This window comes from Suncus etruscus, chromosome 20 (assembly GCF_024139225.1).
Source record: "Suncus etruscus isolate mSunEtr1 chromosome 20, mSunEtr1.pri.cur, whole genome shotgun sequence".
Classification (NCBI taxonomy): Eukaryota; Metazoa; Chordata; class Mammalia; order Eulipotyphla; family Soricidae; genus Suncus; species Suncus etruscus.
The window spans coordinates 1644119-1664522 of NC_064867.1; the positions used below are offsets into that span (position 1 = coordinate 1644119).

Genomic DNA, 20404 nt, shown 5'->3' on the forward strand with positions numbered 1-20404 from the left:
TCTGCAGCCTGGGTGTGACCATGTCGAGGAGGGTCCCCGGGAGAGGGAGAGGGAACTTTGTCCCCTGGGAGCCTTCCATGTCACTGAGCCCCAGCCTACTGTCTGCCCTCAAGGAACCGACTCTGGCTTAGGGAAGAATGAGTGAGACCCAGGTCTAGGCTGCCCCCATTCAGAGACAGCCTTGTCTACTGGGATGTCTGTGACAGACTCTGAGAAGGTTCCAGCTCCCGCAGATGACCATGTATCAAGTGGAAGGGGTGGACAGTGAGGAGCTGGGGAGACCCTATATGGTTGCAATATGGGAGTGATCAAATTTCTGTCACGTGCCTGTGCAGCTTCCAAGCAGGCTGAGTGGGTTCGATATTCCACTTCTCTGCAGGGAGCTCAACCTCTCAGCTTGAGAGGGCCACGGCCATTGGCGGAAAAGAGGGTTACTCTACTTTCAAATAACTGCCACACTGGAGAGGTGCCATTAAGTTCTAACTATGACCAAGGACAGATGCTCTGACCTCAATCCATTTGGATCTTTTTCCTTTAGGTATTTTGGGCCACACCCAGTGGCGCTCAGGGGTTACTCTTAGCTCTGCACTCAGAAATCGCTCCTGATAGGCTTGAGGGGCCATATGGGGTGCTGGGGATTGAACCCAGGTTCATCCCAGGTCAGCATCATGCAAGGCAAACAAATGCCCTATGGTTCCTTCTCCCATTTGGGACTATTTTTGTAGAGCTTTAGCATAACATGTAGACTAAAAAAGAATCACACTGGGAATTAGATACGCACTGGTGTCACCCCCTCCCAGGACGAAATGTTAATCTTACCTGATGGTAAGACCAGCCCATTTCTGGGAGGGGTCTATGGAAGTTAACAAAGGGGTTGCCTGAGGGGTGTAAAGGAATTCAGCAAGAAACCTCAAGAGAGAAAGCATCATGGAGGGATACATAAGAGACAGGCTTTATATATGCAGGGCAGCCGCGGAGAGGCTGCTTAAAAGGTTTGCTTAGAAGCCACACATGCTGGCTAGGGCCTGTACTAAAGTTTTATGTCTCCTAAAATCTGACTGCTGTGGATCATGTCCTCACCACTACCCTGAACCTGCAGACCAGCTGGCTGGAAGGGGATGCAGGCGCCCAGGTCGGAGGAGAAGAAGAAAGGCTTCTTCTTCCATCCACCATCATTTACAACCATCTAGGAATTTTATGAATTTAATTATTACTACAACCGGTGGCCAATGATACTGAGAACAACCCAGCCGCTGTGACCTTTCCGAGCTGGGCATGCCACTGAGCTCAAGACTGTGAGGGTGAAGCAGGCTCCCAGCTCAGAGTTCCCACTTCACACCTACAGACACCCAAGTAGCAAATAAGGAGCAGAAAGGGATGAATGGGGGCCGGAACCATGGCACAGCAGTAGGGCGTTTGCCTTGCATGCAGCTGACCCAGGATGGACCTGGATTTGATCCCCGGAGGAGTCCCATAGGGTCCCCTCCCCCAAGCAGGAGCAATTTCTGAGCACATAGCCAGGTGTAACCCCTGAGCGCCATTGGGTGTGACCCAAAAATAAAAAATATAAAAAAGAAAGGGATGAATGGAAAAGAAGGACACGTATACAGGCTCTTGAACAAAGTCTAAGAGAAACCAGAGATAGTGCTGAAGTGGTGAAGGCCAGGCCGAGGTATAAGTGAGACCCTGAGACCCTTCCTGGCCTTGCATGTGCTTGGATGAGAATCTGGAAGGGGAGGGCCTGGAAATACTCGTCTGTGTTTAACAGCGAGACAAATGACTTCCATGTTGATGAAGCAGAAGAAGATAGGGTCAGAGCGACTGCACAGCAATAGGACGTTTGCCTTGCACGAGGCCAACCTGGGATGAACCCAGGTTCAATTCCTGGCATCCCATATGGTCCCCTGAGCCTACTGGGGATGAGGTGTATGTGGAACTTGGCACCAAAATTTAAAACTTGAATATCCCCTGCCTGAAGGGTCTCAGGGTAGGAAGGGGAGGGTGGTGGCAAGCATCCCCTGAGCATGCCCACCACCAGAGGCTTCTAGCTGTCAATCAGAGGTGCGGTCTTTCTCAGGGCTGGTGCTCCCCCAGACCCCAGGGTCCCAGAGTCACAGAACTGGGAAACCTGCTGGGGAGCCCTTTAGAGAGACAAGCTGTGGTCACTTGGGACCAAGGCCTCTTTGGGAGAAAATTCCCTATTTCTCAACACTAACAATTGCCCCCGATCATCCAAGGAAAGTGTTGGTGACCTGGAAGCCTATGAAGCCTCTTGTACCTACTGAGCTAACACCACTATGCATCTTCCTTGTGGCTGCCCCTGCTTCTGCTCCCCTTGATCCTGTCTCAAGATCGTCCCAAAGCTGATGTTGGCCGCCTCAGCTCCCACAGCCCGGAGCCCATAGGTGGGTGATGTGAACCCACAGACCTCGTATTTAAGTCGCTGACTGGCTTCCCCTGAGGTTTGGGGCAGGAAGTATGTGGACTCTGTTTGTGAGACTCAGAGGTGCCCCACACCCCTGCACATCCCTCCTGCTCTCCTAGCCCAGCACCTCACCCCGGAGCCCTCTCTGGGCACCTTGGGTTATTCCTGTCACTAAATGCTATTCTTTGATTGTTCTCTCAAAGCTGGCCCATGGGCTATCCTGCCCTGACAGCAACTGTTTTACCTCAGTCCTCCCTGAATCACACACAGACACACAGACACACAGACACACACACACACACACACACACACAGACACACACACACACCACACACGATCCTTGGTCCTTCAGAGACAGGGACCACTTTTCTCCTCTACTCTGTGCTGTCTCATTCAATTCTCAGTGCCTCCCACCCTGTGAAACCCAAGCAGCAGGCACCCCGCCCTCCCCTCACCTGTTGGCAGTCTCCACCGCCTGCTCCCAGTCCTGCTGTGCCAGGAACAGCCTCATCTTCAGGATCAGGGCCGGCAGGAAGGTCCCCGAAGCCACGGTGATCTGGTTCACCACCTCCAGGGCGCCCGTGTAGTTCTGATGCAGCATGAAGTAGGTCGCCTGCCGGGAGCCAGAGAAGTTGCCCTCTGCGCCCTCTGGGGAGCATGTGGCCATGGCAGGTCCCTCAGTTGACTCTGGGTACCGGGCCCTTCAGAGATTCTGGTGTCCCAGGTGGGCAGGTAGGGCCATGAGGTTGAGAGCCCCATGGAGGGGATGAGGGGAGGCTGGCCATGTCCACTCTTGCCCACTCCCTCTGCTCTGCCTGGTCCCAAGGAACCACTAGTGGAGGGCCTGCATATGGATTGGGAATGCTACTGTCCCAGCAGGGTTTGGTGCTCTGTGCCTCTTTATTTATTTTTTAATTAATGTGTGTGTGTGTGTGTGTGTGTGTGTGTGTGTGTGTGTGTGTGTGTGTGTAACCACACCTGGCTGTGCTCACAGGTTATTTACTCCTAGCTCTGAGTTTAGGAATCGCTCCTGGCAGGCTCAGGGGACTATATGGGATGCCGGGAATCGAACCCGTGTCTGTCCAGGGTCGGCAGAGTACAAGGCAAACACCCTACGCTGTACTATCACTCCGGCTATTCTGTGCCTCTTATGGTTTGATTTTTTTGTTTGTTTTAGATTTTTGGGTCACACCCGGAGGTGCTCAGGGGTTACTCCTGGTTCTGTGCTCAGAAATCACCCCTGGAAGACATGGGGGATCATATGGGATGCTGGGATTCGAACCACCGTCTGTCCTGTGTTGGTCATATGCAAGGCAAATGCCATACTGCTGTGCTATTGCTCCAGCCCCACTGTGCCTCTTATGGACAGTAGAGTGCCTGGGGGTCAGGCACAGAGAGATGGGTTGGGGGTTCTGCCACTCCACTCACCCCTGCACTTCGGGATGTTCCCCATCCCTCCAGGGGGCTTCTTCCACCCAGAGCTACAGAAACCCTGAGACAAATGCCCGTTCCACTCCCACTTCAGCCAGGCCCAACTCCAGCCTGCTCACAGGGTCCCAGTAGATCTTACATTGGGGGGGCCCTCGTCCTGCTCACTAGGCCCAAGGAGGCCCATATGGTGAGGGGGGAGTAGCAATTCCTGCAGATATGCTCTTGGAACCTCACAGGAAGGAAAGAAGCCCACCAGCAGGGGCTGTGAATGTGGAGATACTGCCTGTTCCTAGGAGAAACTTGGGGGACCCTCCAATGAGTTTGCAGCTGGGATCTCTCAGGGCCCCTCTTCACGGGGACAGGGCTGAAAGGCATTGTCTGTCACATTGCCTGGGCACAGCTATGTCAGCATCCACAGTGTGGGCTCCGAATGGGACACCTCAGTCCCAGTTCACAGGGATGGGAGGGCCAGCCTCAGGTCTTTGCTGGGCATTACTCAAACATGCCCCGTTTCGCCTCACAAGGGGGCCTGGGGCTCCCTCCTAAACCTCCAGCTCAGGTCTGGCTTTTCTTCCAGAACCCCAAGTGGTGCCTTGATCCTGCCCGAAAGAGAAGATCGGGAAGCCTTGCTGAATGGGACATCTGCTAACTGGAAATCCATTTTGGGAGACTCTCTTTTACTTAAAAAACAAAAACAAAAACAAAAAACCAGATTTCTACTAACGTGAAAAAAAGAGAATTTTATTCTCACACTTTTTCTCTCAGACCTTGATCCAGTCAGAATCATATAAGTAGGGAGAGGTGGTGCTGGAGACACAGTACAAAAAAGCTCAGGGTGCCTGCCCTGTATACATTCAATCCTAACATATGTTTCCCCCAAGTCCAGAGCCAGGACTAACCCTCAAGCACTGCTGGGTGTGACCCGCCCCCCAAACACAAATAAGACCAACACTACTCCCAAAATCACATAATAAAAAATATCTAAATAATGAAAATACAAAGCTCGGGGCCCGGAGAGATAGCACAGCGGCGTTTGCCTTGCAAGCAGCCGATCCAGGACCAAAGGTGGTTGGTTCGAATCCCGGTGTCCCATAGGGTCCCCCGTGCCTGCCAGGAGCTGTTTCTGAGCAGACAGCCAGGAGTAACCCCTGAGCAACACCAGGTATGGCCCAAAAACAAAACAAAAAAAAACCTAAAAAAAAAAAAAAAAAAAGAAAAAGAAAAAGAAAATACAAAGCTCATGGTGGTAGTTTCTGTGTCCTATTTTTTTCTATGGCCTATTAAGTGGATTTAAGTGGCAAGAGAAAGGACAGACAGCAGACAGGCAGCACAGTGCCTTTGCCAGACGGAAGTGACAGGCGGGGGGGGGGGGGGGCAGGCCCTAGGACTTTCTTGGGGCCTCCCTCTCTGTTCCCACCCATCCCTGAGGGCCTGGAGACTGAGCTGGTTCCCAGTGGTTCTTCTCCTCCAACGGTGGGCCAGGGCCCTCCCCACCAACTCTTTTCTGCTGCCCACCTTTCCCATCAGCCCCAGGATATCTTTGCCATCCTGGATCCCCTGCTCCAGGTACTTGATGGATTTCTTCACAATGTGAGGTTCACCAGATGTGAGATCCACCCAACCTCTGAGCACATAACCCTGGGGGAGAGAACCAGAGGAGAGAGAAATATTGAGTCTCCCCAAGGGTAAGGAAGGCTCAGGTCCCAGCCCACATCCCTAAAAAGTCCCTGAGGTTCTGTCAGGCGCAAATCATAGGGAACTCAGAATAGCCCCGTGGTCTCTTTACCTTCTACCTACCACCCTCTTTGTGGGATAATCTTCTCAGCACAGCCCCAAATAAATTTCTTCACTAGATCATCAGGAGCTTTAAACCTCCAGCTAAGAGTGGATAAAGTAAGTGTGGTACACAACAGAATACTATGCAGGTATTCACAGGTAGCCACACACTTCAGATACTTGCCTACCCTAATTTTTTGTTTTGGCTTTGGGGCCACACTTGACATTGCTCAGGAATTACTCCTGGCTTTGTGCTCAAAAATCTCTCCTGGCAACTCAGGAGACCATGTGGGATGCCAAGGGATCAAATGCCAGGAATCAGGGCTGGAGAGATAGCATGAAGGCAAGGTGTTTGCCTTGCATGCAGAAGGACGGTGGTTCGAATCCCGGCATCCCATATGGTCCCCCGAGCCTGCCAGGAGCGATTTTTGAGTGTAGAGCCAGGAGTAACCCCTGAGTGCTGCTGGGTGTCACCCAAAAACCAAACAACAACAACAACAAATGCCAGGAATCATCCCGGGTCATCCACATGCAAGGCAAACGCCCTACTGCTGTGCTATCACTCTGGCCTCTACCCTATTTAATCCACAGCACAATCTATAATCCCTTGATATCACCAGGAATAATTCCTGAATGCAGAGCCAGGAGTAAGTCCGAGCATTATTATATGTCCCCACCTTAAATAATAAAATAAAAAGAGGAATTAAGATTGTAGACAGTCAGCCTAGAACCTGGAAAAGCCACAAGTTTTTAGGTTGTGGAGAGAGCCAAAACAGAACAAAGAAGTTGGCTGGAGTAACACAGAAACATGGGTGCTTAAGGGGATAACTGCATCAGAATTCTAGCTGTCCATCAACAAATAATGGGACAGTTGTTGGAGGGCAGAAAAGCCAAACCAGAGGTGCCAGAGGGATGGGGACAGGAGTTATGGGCACTTTGGTGGTGGTCGATGGGCATCACAAGACCATAAACTTAAACACTAGTGTAACCTGATCACCTGAAACACAATCACATTTTAATAATAATAACAATAACAATAACAATAACAATAATAATAATAATAAAAACCCTCCATCTCAGAGACCTTCCCTGCTCCTCCTTACAGATGCCTTCCCTGACCTTCCATGCCAAGTTCAGCTCGTCACTTGCCCCAAGTTCTCTTCCTCTACCCGGAGGCCCTCTTGTGTGCCGAGTACTCCTCCAGGGTGGCATCTGGAAGCTGTGCTCACTTCCTCTGGCCCTGTGCCCCACCCCATCCTCTTACCTCTCTGGAGTAGCCGGAGGACCCCTTGAGCACGCGGTCAATGTACTCCTTGGCCTTGTCATGGCGGCCAATGAGCCAGAGGAAGAGACCTCCGTAGTACAGGGCGGACCCGTTGGCCGTCTTGCGCGTTTCCTTCAGACTAATCTCAAGCTCCTGAATGGCTTCTCTGTCTGCAAGTGTTAGGCAGCAATTTTGCTTTAACTGTTAAAGTTATTTGCTATAATCTGTAGAATAGGGGTTAAGGAAACATCATTCATGTGGTCTCGGATGCATTGGTGGGGAAATAATAAGGACAGAACTATACAGAGGCAGGGGTGGAGGAGGAGGGGGTCATTGGTGGTGGGAATGTTGGACTGGTGAAGGGGGTATTTTGTTTATGACTGGAACCCAACTACAATCATGCTTGTAAAAATATTTTTTATATAGGCTTTAAGGCAAGTTCTAAATGACCTCTGCTAAATAACACTGAGATGGCTAAATTTTAGTTACTTTGTATACCTTAAGATAGAAAAGCTATAAGAAATTAAAAAAATTTCTTATTAAAATTAAAAAATGGCTGTTTTTTTAGTATGTTTGTTACTTTATTTGGTACTTTAATGTAATAATAACAACTATAATTTACTAGGCATCTACTATGTAACAGGCATTTGGTATTATCTCTAGTTCTAGTAACATATCTACAAGAAAAAAAAACCCTTATCATAGTTTGGAAACTGAAGTTGGTGAATTTAAACACTTATTCATGATTACAAAAATAATATGTAAAAGAAAAATAATAATATGTAGGGAATAAAACTTTTTTCCCCTTTCCCCTCCCCCAACCCATTACTTGGAATAAAATATTTTTAATTGTTTTAAAAAAATAAGGACAGAACTAAATATCCAAGCCAAAGTCAACGATAATAGAATCAAGGGACCTAAACTTTAACCTTCTAAACTAAAAGGGTCTGTGACACTGGCAGGCCAGGGTGCAAAGGGTGCTGGGACAGGATGCACTCTGGAGCCATTGGTGGAGATAGGTTGACACTGTGGTGGGAAGGGTCCTGACTCACTGTATATCTGAAATTCAGCTATGAAGGACTCTGTAGATTACAATTGTTTCAATAAAATAAAATATAAAAGAAAACATCATTCACATATAGTTGGACCAAAGAAGGTTGAAAGTTTATGAGTTAGACTCTAGATATTTAAGAACAACCATACGTGGTGGCTGTGTCGATCCCTGAGAGACCCCGTGGTATATCTCCAACAGACCCTGGGATTTACAGCCACCTGTGCTGGCAGGGACGACAACAAAGCATACCGTGACCCTGAGCTACAAGAGACAGGGTCGGTGTCCTGTGTGAGGCTAGCTATAAATCATATCTTTAAACAGAAAAACAGAAAAACAAATAGCAAACTTTGCATGATCTCAGCTGACACTTTGGAATGTAGTACTTTAGAGTGCAAATGTGACCTTAGTTTTTATTTATTTATTTAAAAATTTTTGGCCACACCCAGTGTAACTTTTGGCTCTGTGCTCAGAAATCACTCCTAGCTGGCTTGGGAAAACCATACTGGGGATAGAACCCAGGTCCGTTCTAGGTTGGCCACCTGCAAGGCGCTACCTCTGTGCTATTGCTCTGACCCTTGCCATCTTTGATTTTTAAAATCATTTGTCAAATAAGTTAGATCCATGACCCACATTGACACCTGAGTCATCACTGTGAAATAAAACTTCTGTCCTGCTTCTCGTCTGTGTTCCAGCTACCACAGTGAGTTACGAGGAACTTGGGCATAACAAAAGTTTCAGGAGAGGAAGAGGAGGGAAGGAGGGGAGGAGGTAAGCCAGGTCCTACACAGGGCATTAAAGGGCTCCTGGAACCATCTTGGGCACACCCCACACTGCAGTCATCTGCTGCCTCACTCGGGGCCCAGTATGAAGCTACCTTGTCCCCTGGGATGGCTCAGGAGCTGACCAGTCCAGGGCACAGAACCTGGCTTTGAGTTCAGGTCTCCTCTCTAAGCAGAGCCTTCCCAGAGTCCTCTAGGGACCTGTGCATTCTGAATCAGGAGCAGAAACCCAGAGACTTGAGTCGCCTGGTAGGTTGGGGGTTGAGCAATAGTTGCCTGTGGGACTGAAGGCTTTCCCACCAGATCTTGGCAAAGAAGAGCATTCCCCACTCCCAGAGTCTGGAAGGAGGACTTCTTCCAGCTAGCATGTTTTCTGCCTGTGACCCCCCCTCAACCAGGCCCAGCAATGGGGTATTCTTTGAGGGCTATGGGTGGAGGAGAGCATCAGAGAACTTCCATGTCCTGGCAGCGGGTTTGCAGCAGAGAAGGGCTGTCCCGGGGCCAGCATGGCGCCTCCCCCACTTCCCCCCAGCACTCACCTATGCTCTCACATTGCTTGTGCGCATACATAAGGGCCATGATGGAGCACAGGGCCACCTCAGGGTGATTCCGGAGGTTCTCCAGGCTGCTGATGGCATCTTGGAGGTGTTCTGCAGAGAGAACCCCCCACGAGTTTAGGCTCTGGGACCCCAGAGCAGGGATGTGGTAGGGGGAAGGCACTGAGAGATGGGGTAGATCCAGTACTCGGGCAGAAATCTCTCTGCTTCTCATTTTAGAGAGGTACAGAGCAGGCCGGCAGATCCTGAGGTCTCAGACCCATTGGATCCAGGGGTACCCTTTAACACATCTTGGGGAGCTCTGTGCTAAGTGGGATAGAGCCTGTTCCTGGAGGCCAGCCTGGAGGAGTCCTGACCTTTTTTGAGCACAGCAAAAGCTTTGAAGAACTGCAGCACAGGGTCATTGCTGAATGTCTCCAGGCCCACAGCCGCAGCCTGCTGAACATGGTGGAAATACTTCTCCTGGCTGTAGTAGATGATCTCGGCCTGCAAGAGAAGTTGGAGAGTCCGGAAGACCCCAGACCCTTCTTTTTCTGCTCGGCCCTGCCTCCTCCTATTCCCCCACCTAGTCCCTTTCACTTCTGCAAAGTTGAGAGCAGTGAATCTAGGGTTTTAGCCTGTGCCCACAGCCTAGGGGTGGCTTTTGGCAGTGTTACTTGGAAAGGAGCCTGGGGATTCCCCAGATATTCCTCCTAATTTTTGTTGTTGTTGTTGTTGTTGATTTTGGGGTCACACCTGGCAGTGCTCAGGGGTTACTCCTGGCTCTATGCTCAGAAATTGTTCCTGGCAGGTTCGGGGGACCATATGGGATGCCTGGATTCGAAACACCATCCTTCTGCAGGCAAGGCAAAGGCCTTACCCCCATGCTATCTCTCCGGCCCTATTCCTCCTAATTTTAAGGGAAACGGGCATGGGCCTAACTTAGACTGGGAAGGAAAAGAAAGAGGGACACTAGAAGAAAAAAATTTCAGTTTGGGGCTGGAGAGATAACACAGCAGGTAGGGTGTTTGCCTTGCATGCGTCCAACACAGGCTCGAGCTCTAATATTCCATCTGGTCCCCCAAGCATGCAAGGAGTGATTTCTGAGTGCAGAGCCAGAAGTAACCCCTGAGCACCACCAGGTGTGGCCCAAAAACAAAAACAAAGAAAAGTAAAGAACATCTCACTTGTAGTTAATAATTAAAAATTATGGGCTGTCTGTAGGGAGTGTTTCAAGTGCTTAGGATTCTCTCTTTTTCTCTCTCACATAAATTCTCTCTCTCTCACGTCATCATTCTATTTGGCCTGGTGCTTTTCTGGAGCCATCAGGGACACAGGGACACAGCATGAAGGCTCAGGGAGGGTATATATGGTTTCTGGAATGGAACGTTCCAGTGAAGTGCTCTACCACTTGAACCATGTCCTGGTCCTTTTAGCCACAATCTCTACACTCAAGAAAGCAAAAAAAAAATCTATGGATACTATGAACTGACAAAGGTGTCTCAAAGTTTAAGGGCTGAGATTTCAAAGGAAAGGGTCACTTCCTATAAGATGGATGGATGCCGGTGTGAGAATTTGTATGGTCAAAGAGTAAACAGCTGATGGCCCGTATGGAAGGTGTAGACACCAACCTCAAAGTTCTAAGGAATTGGACTATTTAAGTTCAAAGATGTATTTTCTCAACATAGACTGTGTGTATTTGTGGAGGTGTGTTATGTGGTAGGTGTCAGGTGATGACAGTTGGTGATTATGATGGTGGTAGGTGGTAGTGTCTGTGGTGGTGTTGGAGATGGGATGATTGATAGTGATGGTGGTGGTGATGGTAGGTGGTGAAGGAATTGGTGGTGATTGGGTGGTATTTAGTGGTGATGAATGATGGATGGATGATATTGATGGTGGTGATGATAGTGGTGGTGGGTGGTGTGTTGCAGCAAGAGGTGGGTAGTGTTGGTAGTATTGGTGAAGAGTGCTGGGTGGTATTAGTGATGATTGATGGTAATTAGTGGCCATGGAGGGTGGTCTTAGTAGCAGTGGTGGTGTTAATGTTAGGTGATGGGTGATATAGGTGTTGGTAATGGTGAGTGGTAGGTAGGTAGGTGGTGATGGTGAATGGGAGTGAGTGGTGGTGATGGTAGGGGGTGTGTATCTTTTATAGGACAGGGACTGTGAAAGATCTGAAGTGGAATCAGTGGGGACAAGGACTATTGGTGATGTCCAGGAGCTACAGTGCCTCTGAACAGTATCAAGAAGTGGGAAGCTCGGAACCCAGGAGCTGAAATTCTGGCTGAGACAAGCTCATGAGTTGAAAGAGTAGGGGATCCACTGGAGGTGGCATTGGGTGAGGGCTGAATTCAGAAGCGGCTCAGAGGGTTCAAGGAAGGAAATCTATGACACATTGTCACCCCACCCCCAGACCTGCCCATTTATGGGAGGGGTCTTTGGAAGGTAACAAAAGGATTCCCTGAGGAGTGTAAAGGGTATTGAGAGAGTCAGCAAGAGACAGGGAAGGAAAGCTGGCAGGATGGAGGGAGAAGAAACATGTTGAGATGGCAGAGCAGCTGAAATAGGCTGCTTAAAAGGTTAGCCTAGGTGTATAATATATATATAATATATAATATATATAATATATAGCCTAGGTGTATAATAATACGGTGTATTATTAATAAAGCTTCATGTCTCCTGCAACATGATTGCCTGTAGATCATTTCCTCACCGCTGGATGAAGGGGTCTCTACTGGCCCAAGCCAGTAGAGAAAGGCCTCTCTCCATCCATCCATCCATCCATCCATCCATCCATCCATCCATCCATCCATCTCACCATCATCCACCTCCATCTAGGACTCAATAATTAATATGTTTTTCAACAAAAATGATGCAAATTGGCGTGGATGCAATGGTTTGGGTTCTGGGGGTTCAGAATTGGAATGGTATTTGGGGTTCTGGGTGCGTGGAGAGGGGAATGGACATCAGGACCCAAACCATCCTATCAGCCAGCATCAGAAGTAAGGAGGAAAAGATAAAATAAAATAGGAATCTTGCCTTGCATGAGGCAGACCCGGTTCCATGCCAAGCAAACATCCATAAATAAGGTCAGAGCCAGGAATGATCCCTGAGCACAGAGCTAAGTGAGAGTGAACTTTCGAGGACCCCTGAACTTGGGACCTCTGCAAAGGTTACCCCACCCACCCACCCCGCTGAGCACTGAGCCCAGAGTCAAAAGATGTGGCCAGATGTGGCCCATACCCGGGCTGATGAGAAAAAGGGTCAGCAGGGTGATAGGATGTCGGACCAGTGGAGGTGCATGGAAGGAGGAAGGAGGAGCCTGCGCCCTGGTTTTGGGGGGCGGAGAGTTCTGAGGCTCAGTCAGAGTAGGGTGGGGGGCAGGTACCATGAGGGAGGCGTCATCGCTGCTCATATCGCGGGGCTAGCTGCTCTGAATGGGCGTGGGTGAGATCCGGGGTCCTGACGCCTCTCAGCTGTCAGCTGTCAGTTGCTGTTGCAGTTGCAGTGGCAAGCGCGCGTCCTTAGCAACGAGCCGGTTGCTAGTTCGTCACATCCGGGGCGGGCCTACAACAGGACACGCGTCCTCGGCAACCGAGCGGTTGCTATAGGCGTCACATCCGGGGGGCGGGGCTAGGGCGGCGGACGAGGGACACGCGCTTCCTTGGCAACGGGGCGGGTGCTCAAACGTCACATCCGGAGGCGGGCCCACGGCAGGACACGCGTCCTTAGCAACGGAGCTGTCGCTATGATCGTCACATCCGGGCGGACTACGGCGGGGTCACATGACCAGGCGCGGCTGACCCAGCGCCCAGGCCGACTCGGGGTCCGCGCGCGCGGGGCTTGGGGCGCAGGGCCGGCCGGCCGGGCTGGAGCCATGGGGCTGGGCGCCAGCGCCGAGCTGCCCACGGGGGGCGACGAGGGCTTCCACCTGCACGGGGTGAGTCGAGTTTGGGGGTGCTGAGGAATCGATGGGCCCTGGGAATGGGGGTGCTGGGAATCGGGGGACCCCGGGGTTGAGGGTGCTGGGATATCGGGGGACCCCGGGGGTGGGGGTGCCGGGGAATCGGAGGGCCCTGGAGTTGGGGGTTCTGGGATATCGAGGGGCCCTGGGGACTGGGGTGCTGGAGAATTGGGGGATCCCGGGGTGAGGTTACTGGGGAATTGGTGAGCCCCGGGGTTGGGGGAGCTGGGATATCGGGGGTCGCGGGGTTTGGGGTGCTGGAGAATCTGGAGAATCGGGGGACCCTAGGGGTGGGGTTCTGGGGAATCGGGGGGGCAGGGATGGGGGTTCTGGGGAATTGGGTGGCCTCAGGGTTGGAGGTGCTGGGGAATCAGGGCACCCCATGGTTGGTGGTGCTGGGGAATGGAAGGATCCCAGGGGTGTGGGTGCTGGGGAATCGGGGACCCCCATTCCCCAGGGCCCCCCCCAAAGGTGGGCAATGGCCACTGGGTCCGGAGTCCTCCCCTCCCGAGTGGCAACCGGGAGCAGGTGGCACCAGGCCCTCTGCGCAGCCTTGCAGGTTCAGGACCCAGTTGGGACCCCCGAGAGCCAGCAGGATGTCATCGCACACTTGGGGAAACTGAGTCTGGAGCTCCTCTGCCCTTCTGGCGCAGGCAGACATGTCTGGGCTCAGCAGGGGCTCAGGGTTCGAGGCCTAGTGCTAAGTGACAGAGCTGGGTGGAGAAGGGCACCTGGAAGTTCCTTGGGGGGCCATTGGTGGAACTTGGGGACCCAGAGGAGAGAGGCTGGACCCTAGGAAAGGATGGGAAGGTCCTGGAAGCCGGGTTAGTCTCTCTCAAGCCTTTCCGGAGCTTTGTTGGGCATTGATTTCCTGTTTGTGTCTGGGTGAGGCCTTGGGGTTGCAGAGGGTTGTGCAAGACCAGCCTGTCCTCTGGGGTCCTCTGGGCTGTTTATGTTTTGCTGAGGGACAGGCACAAGGAGCAGGCTTCATGGACACGGAGAGCAGGTGACCCAGGCCTTTGGTGCAGGGAGGGAGTTTCCCTAGGAAAAGACAGGCTTGGGGGGGACTCATTCCCCAGTGCAGAATCCCACAGCCTGCCTGTGGGGTGGGGTGGGATGAGGTATAGGTGGCTAAAGAGGAGCCTGTTAGCCAGGGGATGTGCACTGGCCACGGCGATGGACACTGGGACAGTCCCAGGATGGAGTGCCGTCCCCTTGCCCCCAATCAAATGTCCTTTCACAAACTGGGAGTTCTTTTTTTCTTTTGGTTCTCTGGTGGTGCTCAGGGGTTCCTCCTGGTTGTGCGCTCAGAAATCGCTCCAGGCAGGCAGAGGGGACCCTATGGGATTCGGGAAATCAAACCCGGCTTTGCCCCCAGTCGGCCTCGTTCAAAGTAAATGCCCTATTGCTGTTATCTCTTCGGCCCCAAACTGGGAGTTTTGTTCTAGGTCCTAGAGAACCCCAGTTGCCAAGAGCTGTGGGCCTGGGGCTCCAGGGAGCAGGAACAAGTGTGGGTGGGCTCCGTGATGGCCAGGGAATGGCAAAGCAGGGTCCGGGTGGTGAGTGTGGGTGCTAGGGTGGACAAGCAAAGCTACTTGGAACAGTTTGTGGGACAGGAGGAATGGGAGGAACTGGGGCTCAGGGGAGAGGAGACCCTGGAGGGGAGAGGAGGGAGTGAGGCCTCTGCTTGCATGGGGTGGTGGGTGTGGAGAAAAGCAGGGGGCGGAGGGTAGGCTGGAATAATGCTGAGGTGCTATTCAGTCAGACAGGTGTAGGCCTGGTCCCTGCCAGCCTCATCTTCTGGAAAAGAGCAAAGGGCCCCAAGAACCAATGGGGCAGTTGCTCTGGGACTGGGGAAGTCCAACCCCTGTGTATTTAGAGGTGTGGCTGATGGCCCTGGATCAAAGAAGCTTGGGTTGGGAGAGACTTTCTGGAGCTCATACTTTTTGGGGGGGAGGGAGTCACACCTGATGACAACTCAGCGGTTACTCCTGGCTATGTGCTCAGAAACCGCTCCTGGCTTGGGGGACCATATGGACACCAGGGGATCAAACCACAGTGTGTCCTAGGCTAGCACGGGCAAGGCAAATGCCTTGCACCACTGCTCTGGCCCCGTGGGGTCCATACTTGACTGAGTCACTCTCCTCTCTTCTCTGTTTGGGAGCCCACACCATAAACCAAGCAAGGGGGTACAGGTCCCTGGCCCCTGCCTCTCCTCCCTACCGCCACAGAAGGCCATAGGTGGGGTTGTAGGTGGGTGAGACCCAAACCTGAGAACTCCCTCCTGCCCCCTTCCAGGTCAGGACAGGGAGCCACTCCTTGTGGGGCTGGGGCTCACCCTAGAGGCCCCGGACTCTGGTACAGGAGTGGCTGGTTGTGGGTGTCTTGCCAGCCTGGCTGGCTCGCGGTGACATGGCATCAGGGATGAGCTCCCCTGAGGGAGGTGGAGTGGCCGGAAGTGCCCTTGGCAGTAGTAGCACCTCCCCAGCACCTGGCTCCAGGGCCCAGTGGGTGTTGCTCGTGTTGGTTCCTGGACTGACTCATGCGGCAGCTTCTGGACCCAATTGGAGACGCTGCCAGGAGGGAGTCCCGCTGATGAGCCGGTTGGCCAAGTGCAAAGGCTTCCCTCATGATCTGTCACTAGAGGCCTGGTGACATGGGGCCTCATCCCAAACCCCAGGGCCCAGGAACAGGGTGCCCTCTGGAGCCAGGCTGTGCCCAGGCAGCCGTGAGAGGGTTCTCCATTCACAACAGTTGGGCAGTCTGCTCCTGGGGACACGCCTGCTGGAAGTGGCAGCATGCTTGGGAGAGCCAGGCACTCCCCACTTTCCTCTATCTCCTTGGCCGCCACTCCTGGCAGCTGGTCTGCGCTTGGACCCACCTACACTGTCCCTGCTACTCTCACATTCCCTCCCGGGCAGCAGCCCCGGGTCCCATCTCTCCCTGCTGGCTTTCCTTCCTGAAACAGCTTTCCCTTTTCCACCTGGCCCAGCCCAGGCCTAGCGCAGGGGGTTCCCCAGCACCTCCACAGGCCAGCGAGAATCCTCCAGGCTGCCCTGCCCTCCCAGGAGCCATTGGGCACGTGTGACCTGTGGCTGTTTCCCTAAGGAGGGACCGCGTGCCCGTGTGCGGGGATGGCCAGGGGTGAGGAGGTTCTGGCGACCGACCGGGTGAGGGCAGGGCAGTGCCTGCTGCTTTGCTGGGATCCCAGGTCATTTTTGAAATGGGGGTGCTAAGTAGGGCCTCTGTCGTGGACAGGTGCAGGAGAACTCCCCCGCCCAGCAGGCTGGCCTGGAGCCCTACTTTGATTTTATCATCACCATCGGGCACTCAAGACTGGTGAGCTCCCTCCTGCCTCTGGGGAGAGGGAGAGGAAGAGGGAGGGAGGGAGGGAGGGAGGGAGGGAGGGAGGGAGGGAGAGGGAGAAAGAGAGAGGAGAGAGTGTGTGTGTGCATGTGCGCTCGCATAGGTGTGATACGGAGTGTGCATGCCTGTAGTTTCCATGTGCAAGCCCCCCGAGTCCAGCTATAGCTCTGGTGCATCCTTGCTCTGAGGGAGGGGGGACAGGCCCGTATCTCCATCCAGCCTCACCCCAGGGCTGGTGGGGGCATCGGGGTGCATCAGCCTTGCTGCCCGCAGAACAAGGAGAACGACACCCTGAAAGCGCTGCTGAAGGCCAACGTGGAGAAGCCGGTGAAGCTGGAGGTGTTCAACATGAAGACCATGCGGGTGCGCGAGGTGGAGGTGGTGCCCAGCAACATGTGGGGCGGCCAGGGCCTGCTGGGTGCCAGCGTCCGCTTCTGCAGCTTCCGACGGGCCAGTGAGCACGTGTGGCATGTGCTGGTGAGTGGGCCGGCGGGCCAGACTGGGCACAACCCTTTTCTGGTCTGGGCGCCACTGGCCGCTAGGAGTCTTTTACCTGGAGGGTTTCTTGGGGTGCTCTGTGGTAGCCAGCACCACTTCTCAGGCAGTCTCCCATGCTAGCACTTTAGTTTTTGGGTCGCACCCGGTGGTGGCACTCGGGTTACTCCAGGCTCTACGCTCAGAAGTCACTCCTCGCAGGCTTGGGGGACTATATGGGATGCTGGGGATCGAACCCAGGTCCATCCTGGGTTGGCAGCATGCAAGGCGAATGCCCTATCACTCCAGCCCCTTTGTGGTATTTTAAAAACGGCAGTAGCCCTGTAAGGACCACATAGCATACTTATGTAGGGAAACTGAGGCTGCAGGGTAAAATGATCTCTCCTCAGTCACAGTAAGCCTTGGCAGCGATTAGAGGGTTGAAAAGGGGTAGGGGAAGATTGGGGAGTGGGGAAGGAGCTGGAAAACTCAGGAAAAGAACATCGGCAGTTCTAGGCTCAACGGAAACTGGAACCCAGCAGCTGGGCTATGGTGCTGCCTCCTGCTGGGCAAGTGGGACTGGAGGGTCGGCTGGAGGCCCTGGCGTGGGGACCAGGGGACAGGAGACAGAGGTACTCCCTGCTCGCTTCTTCCAGTAAGAGGAGGTAGTTCATAGTTTTGGATTTGGTTGGTTTTGGGGCCACACCTCGCGGTGCTCCACCAGGGCTTCATCCTGGCTCTGCGCTCAGGAATTACTCTTGGTCACGCTCGGGGGACCACATGGGATGTTGGGCATCACATGACCCAGGTTGGCTGCATGCCAGGTGCAGCCAGGTTCCCTTTCGAACTGGCGTGTCGTCCCAGCCTCGGCTCTTTTGGTTCTTCCCGCAGGACGTGGAGCCCTCTTCACCAGCCTCCCTCGCAGGCCTGTGCCCCTACACAGACTATGTGGTCGGCTCAGACCAGATCTTGCAGGAGGTGAGGGTGGGCACAGCCGGGACGGGGGCAGGCACTGCCCAGAATACAAGTCTTGGTCCGGGGGCTGGGTGCTGGGCTCAGCCGCTGCGTATCTGTCCCAGTCCGAGGACTTCTTCACGCTCATCGAGTCCCACGAGGGCAAGCCGCTGAAGCTGATGGTTTACAACTGCGAGTCCGATACCTGCCGGGAGGTGACTGTCACTCCCAACGCAGCCTGGGGTGGAGAGGGCAGGTACTTCCTGGGTCCTGGGCTGCAGGCTGGCACCTGGGCAGGGGGTGTGGACGCTTCCCCCTCTAGTCCTCTGATGGGAGGTCGAGGGCTGGGCCGGGGGTTCCCGAGTCCGACAGTGGGCCAGGTAGGGGACACCTTTCAGTCTCTCAGGCTGCCGGGGATTGGGGGTGACAGCAGAGGAAAGGCTGCTTGTGCCAACACCCTGGACTGAACACACTCTTGGCCTCTGGCAGTCTGGGCTGTGGCATTGGCTACGGGTATCTGCATCGGATCCCGACACAGCCTCCCAGCTACCACCGGAAGCCGCCCAGGACGACACGGCCAGCTGGAGCCCAGCCACCCGGTGCCTCGCCACTGAGGGTCCCACCACCTGGACCCGCTCCCCCGGACTCTCCTGATGCTCTGAGCCCGGAGACGGGCTCCAGGCTGGGTGACTACACAGAGGTACGTGGGGGTGCTTCGAGCAGCAGGGGTGGAGGGGAGTTAGAGAAAGGGGAGGCACCTGAACTTGGAGACCTAGTAGGAGAAACGGGGCCTGCCTTGGCCTCCTACTACTTGGGTTTGAACCTGAGGTGGTGCTGAGGACTCTTGTGATTTGTCAGGCTCACGATCAGCAGGGTGAGTGGGGGCCAGTGGCCCAGCAAGTTGGCCTGGCCTTCCCATCTGTAGGGGGGCCTGGCCGTGACTTCATGGCACCGGAGGGGGTCCCCAAGGGCCTGTGGGCTTTGGGTTGGTACAGGGGGCATCACTCTCACCTTGAGTGTCACCGGTGGGTCCTGTCCTGTCAGGTCTACAGGGGAGGCCAGGACTCAAGGCTGGTGGCTGGCTGGTGGCGCATTGGGCTGCCAGCACTGTCCCTACTGACACTCTGCCCACTTTTCGGCTTTCACAGGCCCTGTTGCAAGTTCCTGGCTCTCCCACAGAGGAGCAACTTACTGAGGCCTGGAGTCAGGGCCACGGGGCACCGGAACTGAACCTTGCAGCCTTGGCATGCTCCCGGGAAACGTCCCTTCAGCCTCCGCCTCCACTGCAGCGAGTGATGGATCCAGGTAGTGGGCCAGCCCAGAGATTAGGGGAGGCGTGAAGCTGCTGAAGTGGCTCCTGAAAAGGCTCAGTGATGGACTTCATTCATGGAGACCTCCCAGACCTGCTAGAGATGCCACTTGTCACACATGACCTGATGGTCACAGATTATATAGTACAGTGCGTGAATGGGAGAGTGGTGCAGAGTGGGTGGTGGGAAGCCCCATCCCAGTTCCCTCAGAGGCTGGAGGCAGGGTGGGGCAGGGAACTGAGGAAGCCCAGGCCGCCTCCTTGCAGCAGTTGGGCTGGTTCCCCTGTTCCAGGTTTCCTGGATATGTCGGATATCACCCTCTTGGACAGCAGCGATGCTGGGGTTTGGTCCAGCCCAGCCCCCTCTACAGTGCCAGCCTCTGGCCCGGAGGATGTGGGCTCCAGCAGTAGCTCTCATGAGCGAGGAGGTGAGTGGTCAACACTTTGGGGTCCGCCTGTTGAGTGGCCTGACCTCCTCTCCCGTGTGGGCACACGAGGGGCTCAGAGACCACCCTGGCCCAGGTCCTGTGAAGCCCCCTTAGCCCATCCTCTGTTTCAGGCGAGGCCACATGGTCGGGGTCGGAGTTTGAGGTCTCCTTCCTGGACAGCCCCGGGGCCCAGGTCCAGCCAGATCACCTGCCTCAGTTGACACTTCCCGACAGTCTCACCTCTGCGGCCTCTCCAGAGGATGGGCTGTCGGCTGAACTGCTGGAAGCTCAGGCCGAGGAAGAACCAGCCAGCACCGGAAACCCAGATCTTGAGGCTGGGGAGGAGGTGGCCAGCCAGGCCCCGGCCTCTCCCTCGGAATGACGTTCTAGCTGGGGCAAAAATGTTGACCCAACGTTGCCGGGGGTCCTGATCTCCACCCAGGCGGCACTTGCATCTGTTTCCACTTAAACTCGACCTCCCGGACTCCAAGAGACGCTCTCAGAGCCTTTCCTCTGCCTGATGGTCCTGATTTGGCAGGGCTGCGGTTAAAGGAGCTCAGGTGGGAGAGGAGAGGAGAGGAGAGGAGAGGTCAGCCTGTCACCAGGTGGCCTGAGGGAAGGGAGGATCCCTTTGGCTGAGGAGG

The 20404-nt window shown here is 54.1% G+C and overlaps 2 protein-coding genes across 3 annotated transcripts in view; one reads left to right on the top strand and one right to left on the bottom strand.

Moving 5' to 3' along the window:
* TTC21A (tetratricopeptide repeat domain 21A) overlaps positions 1-12761 on the bottom strand; it is a 31228-nt gene extending 18467 nt beyond the window's left edge. The window contains exons 1-6 of the mRNA XM_049766450.1: positions 12654-12761; positions 9643-9772; positions 9269-9379; positions 6897-7066; positions 5372-5494; positions 2881-3038 (exon numbers count right to left, since the gene is read on the bottom strand). Of these exons, the coding sequence (XP_049622407.1) occupies positions 2881-3038; positions 5372-5494; positions 6897-7066; positions 9269-9379; positions 9643-9772; positions 12654-12680 (719 nt within the window). The 5' untranslated portion in view covers positions 12681-12761. The remainder of the gene's footprint in view (positions 1-2880; positions 3039-5371; positions 5495-6896; positions 7067-9268; positions 9380-9642; positions 9773-12653) is intronic.
* Positions 1-20404, top strand: part of GORASP1 (golgi reassembly stacking protein 1) — a 737102-nt gene extending 716698 nt beyond the window's left edge. The window contains exons 2-11 of one of the 2 annotated variants that reach the window (XM_049766424.1): positions 13131-13205; positions 16488-16568; positions 16869-17072; positions 17961-18047; positions 18149-18279; positions 18513-18723; positions 19172-19328; positions 19626-19760; positions 19892-20305; positions 20338-20404. In XM_049766424.1, the coding sequence (XP_049622381.1) occupies positions 13143-13205; positions 16488-16568; positions 16869-17072; positions 17961-18047; positions 18149-18279; positions 18513-18723; positions 19172-19328; positions 19626-19760; positions 19892-20142 (1320 nt within the window). In that variant the 5' untranslated portion in view covers positions 13131-13142 and the 3' untranslated portion in view covers positions 20143-20305; positions 20338-20404. Of the gene's footprint in view, positions 1-13118; positions 13206-16487; positions 16569-16868; positions 17073-17960; positions 18048-18148; positions 18280-18512; positions 18724-19171; positions 19329-19625; positions 19761-19891; positions 20306-20337 lie in introns of those variants that run through there. The other variant, XM_049766423.1, reaches the window with a different exon arrangement.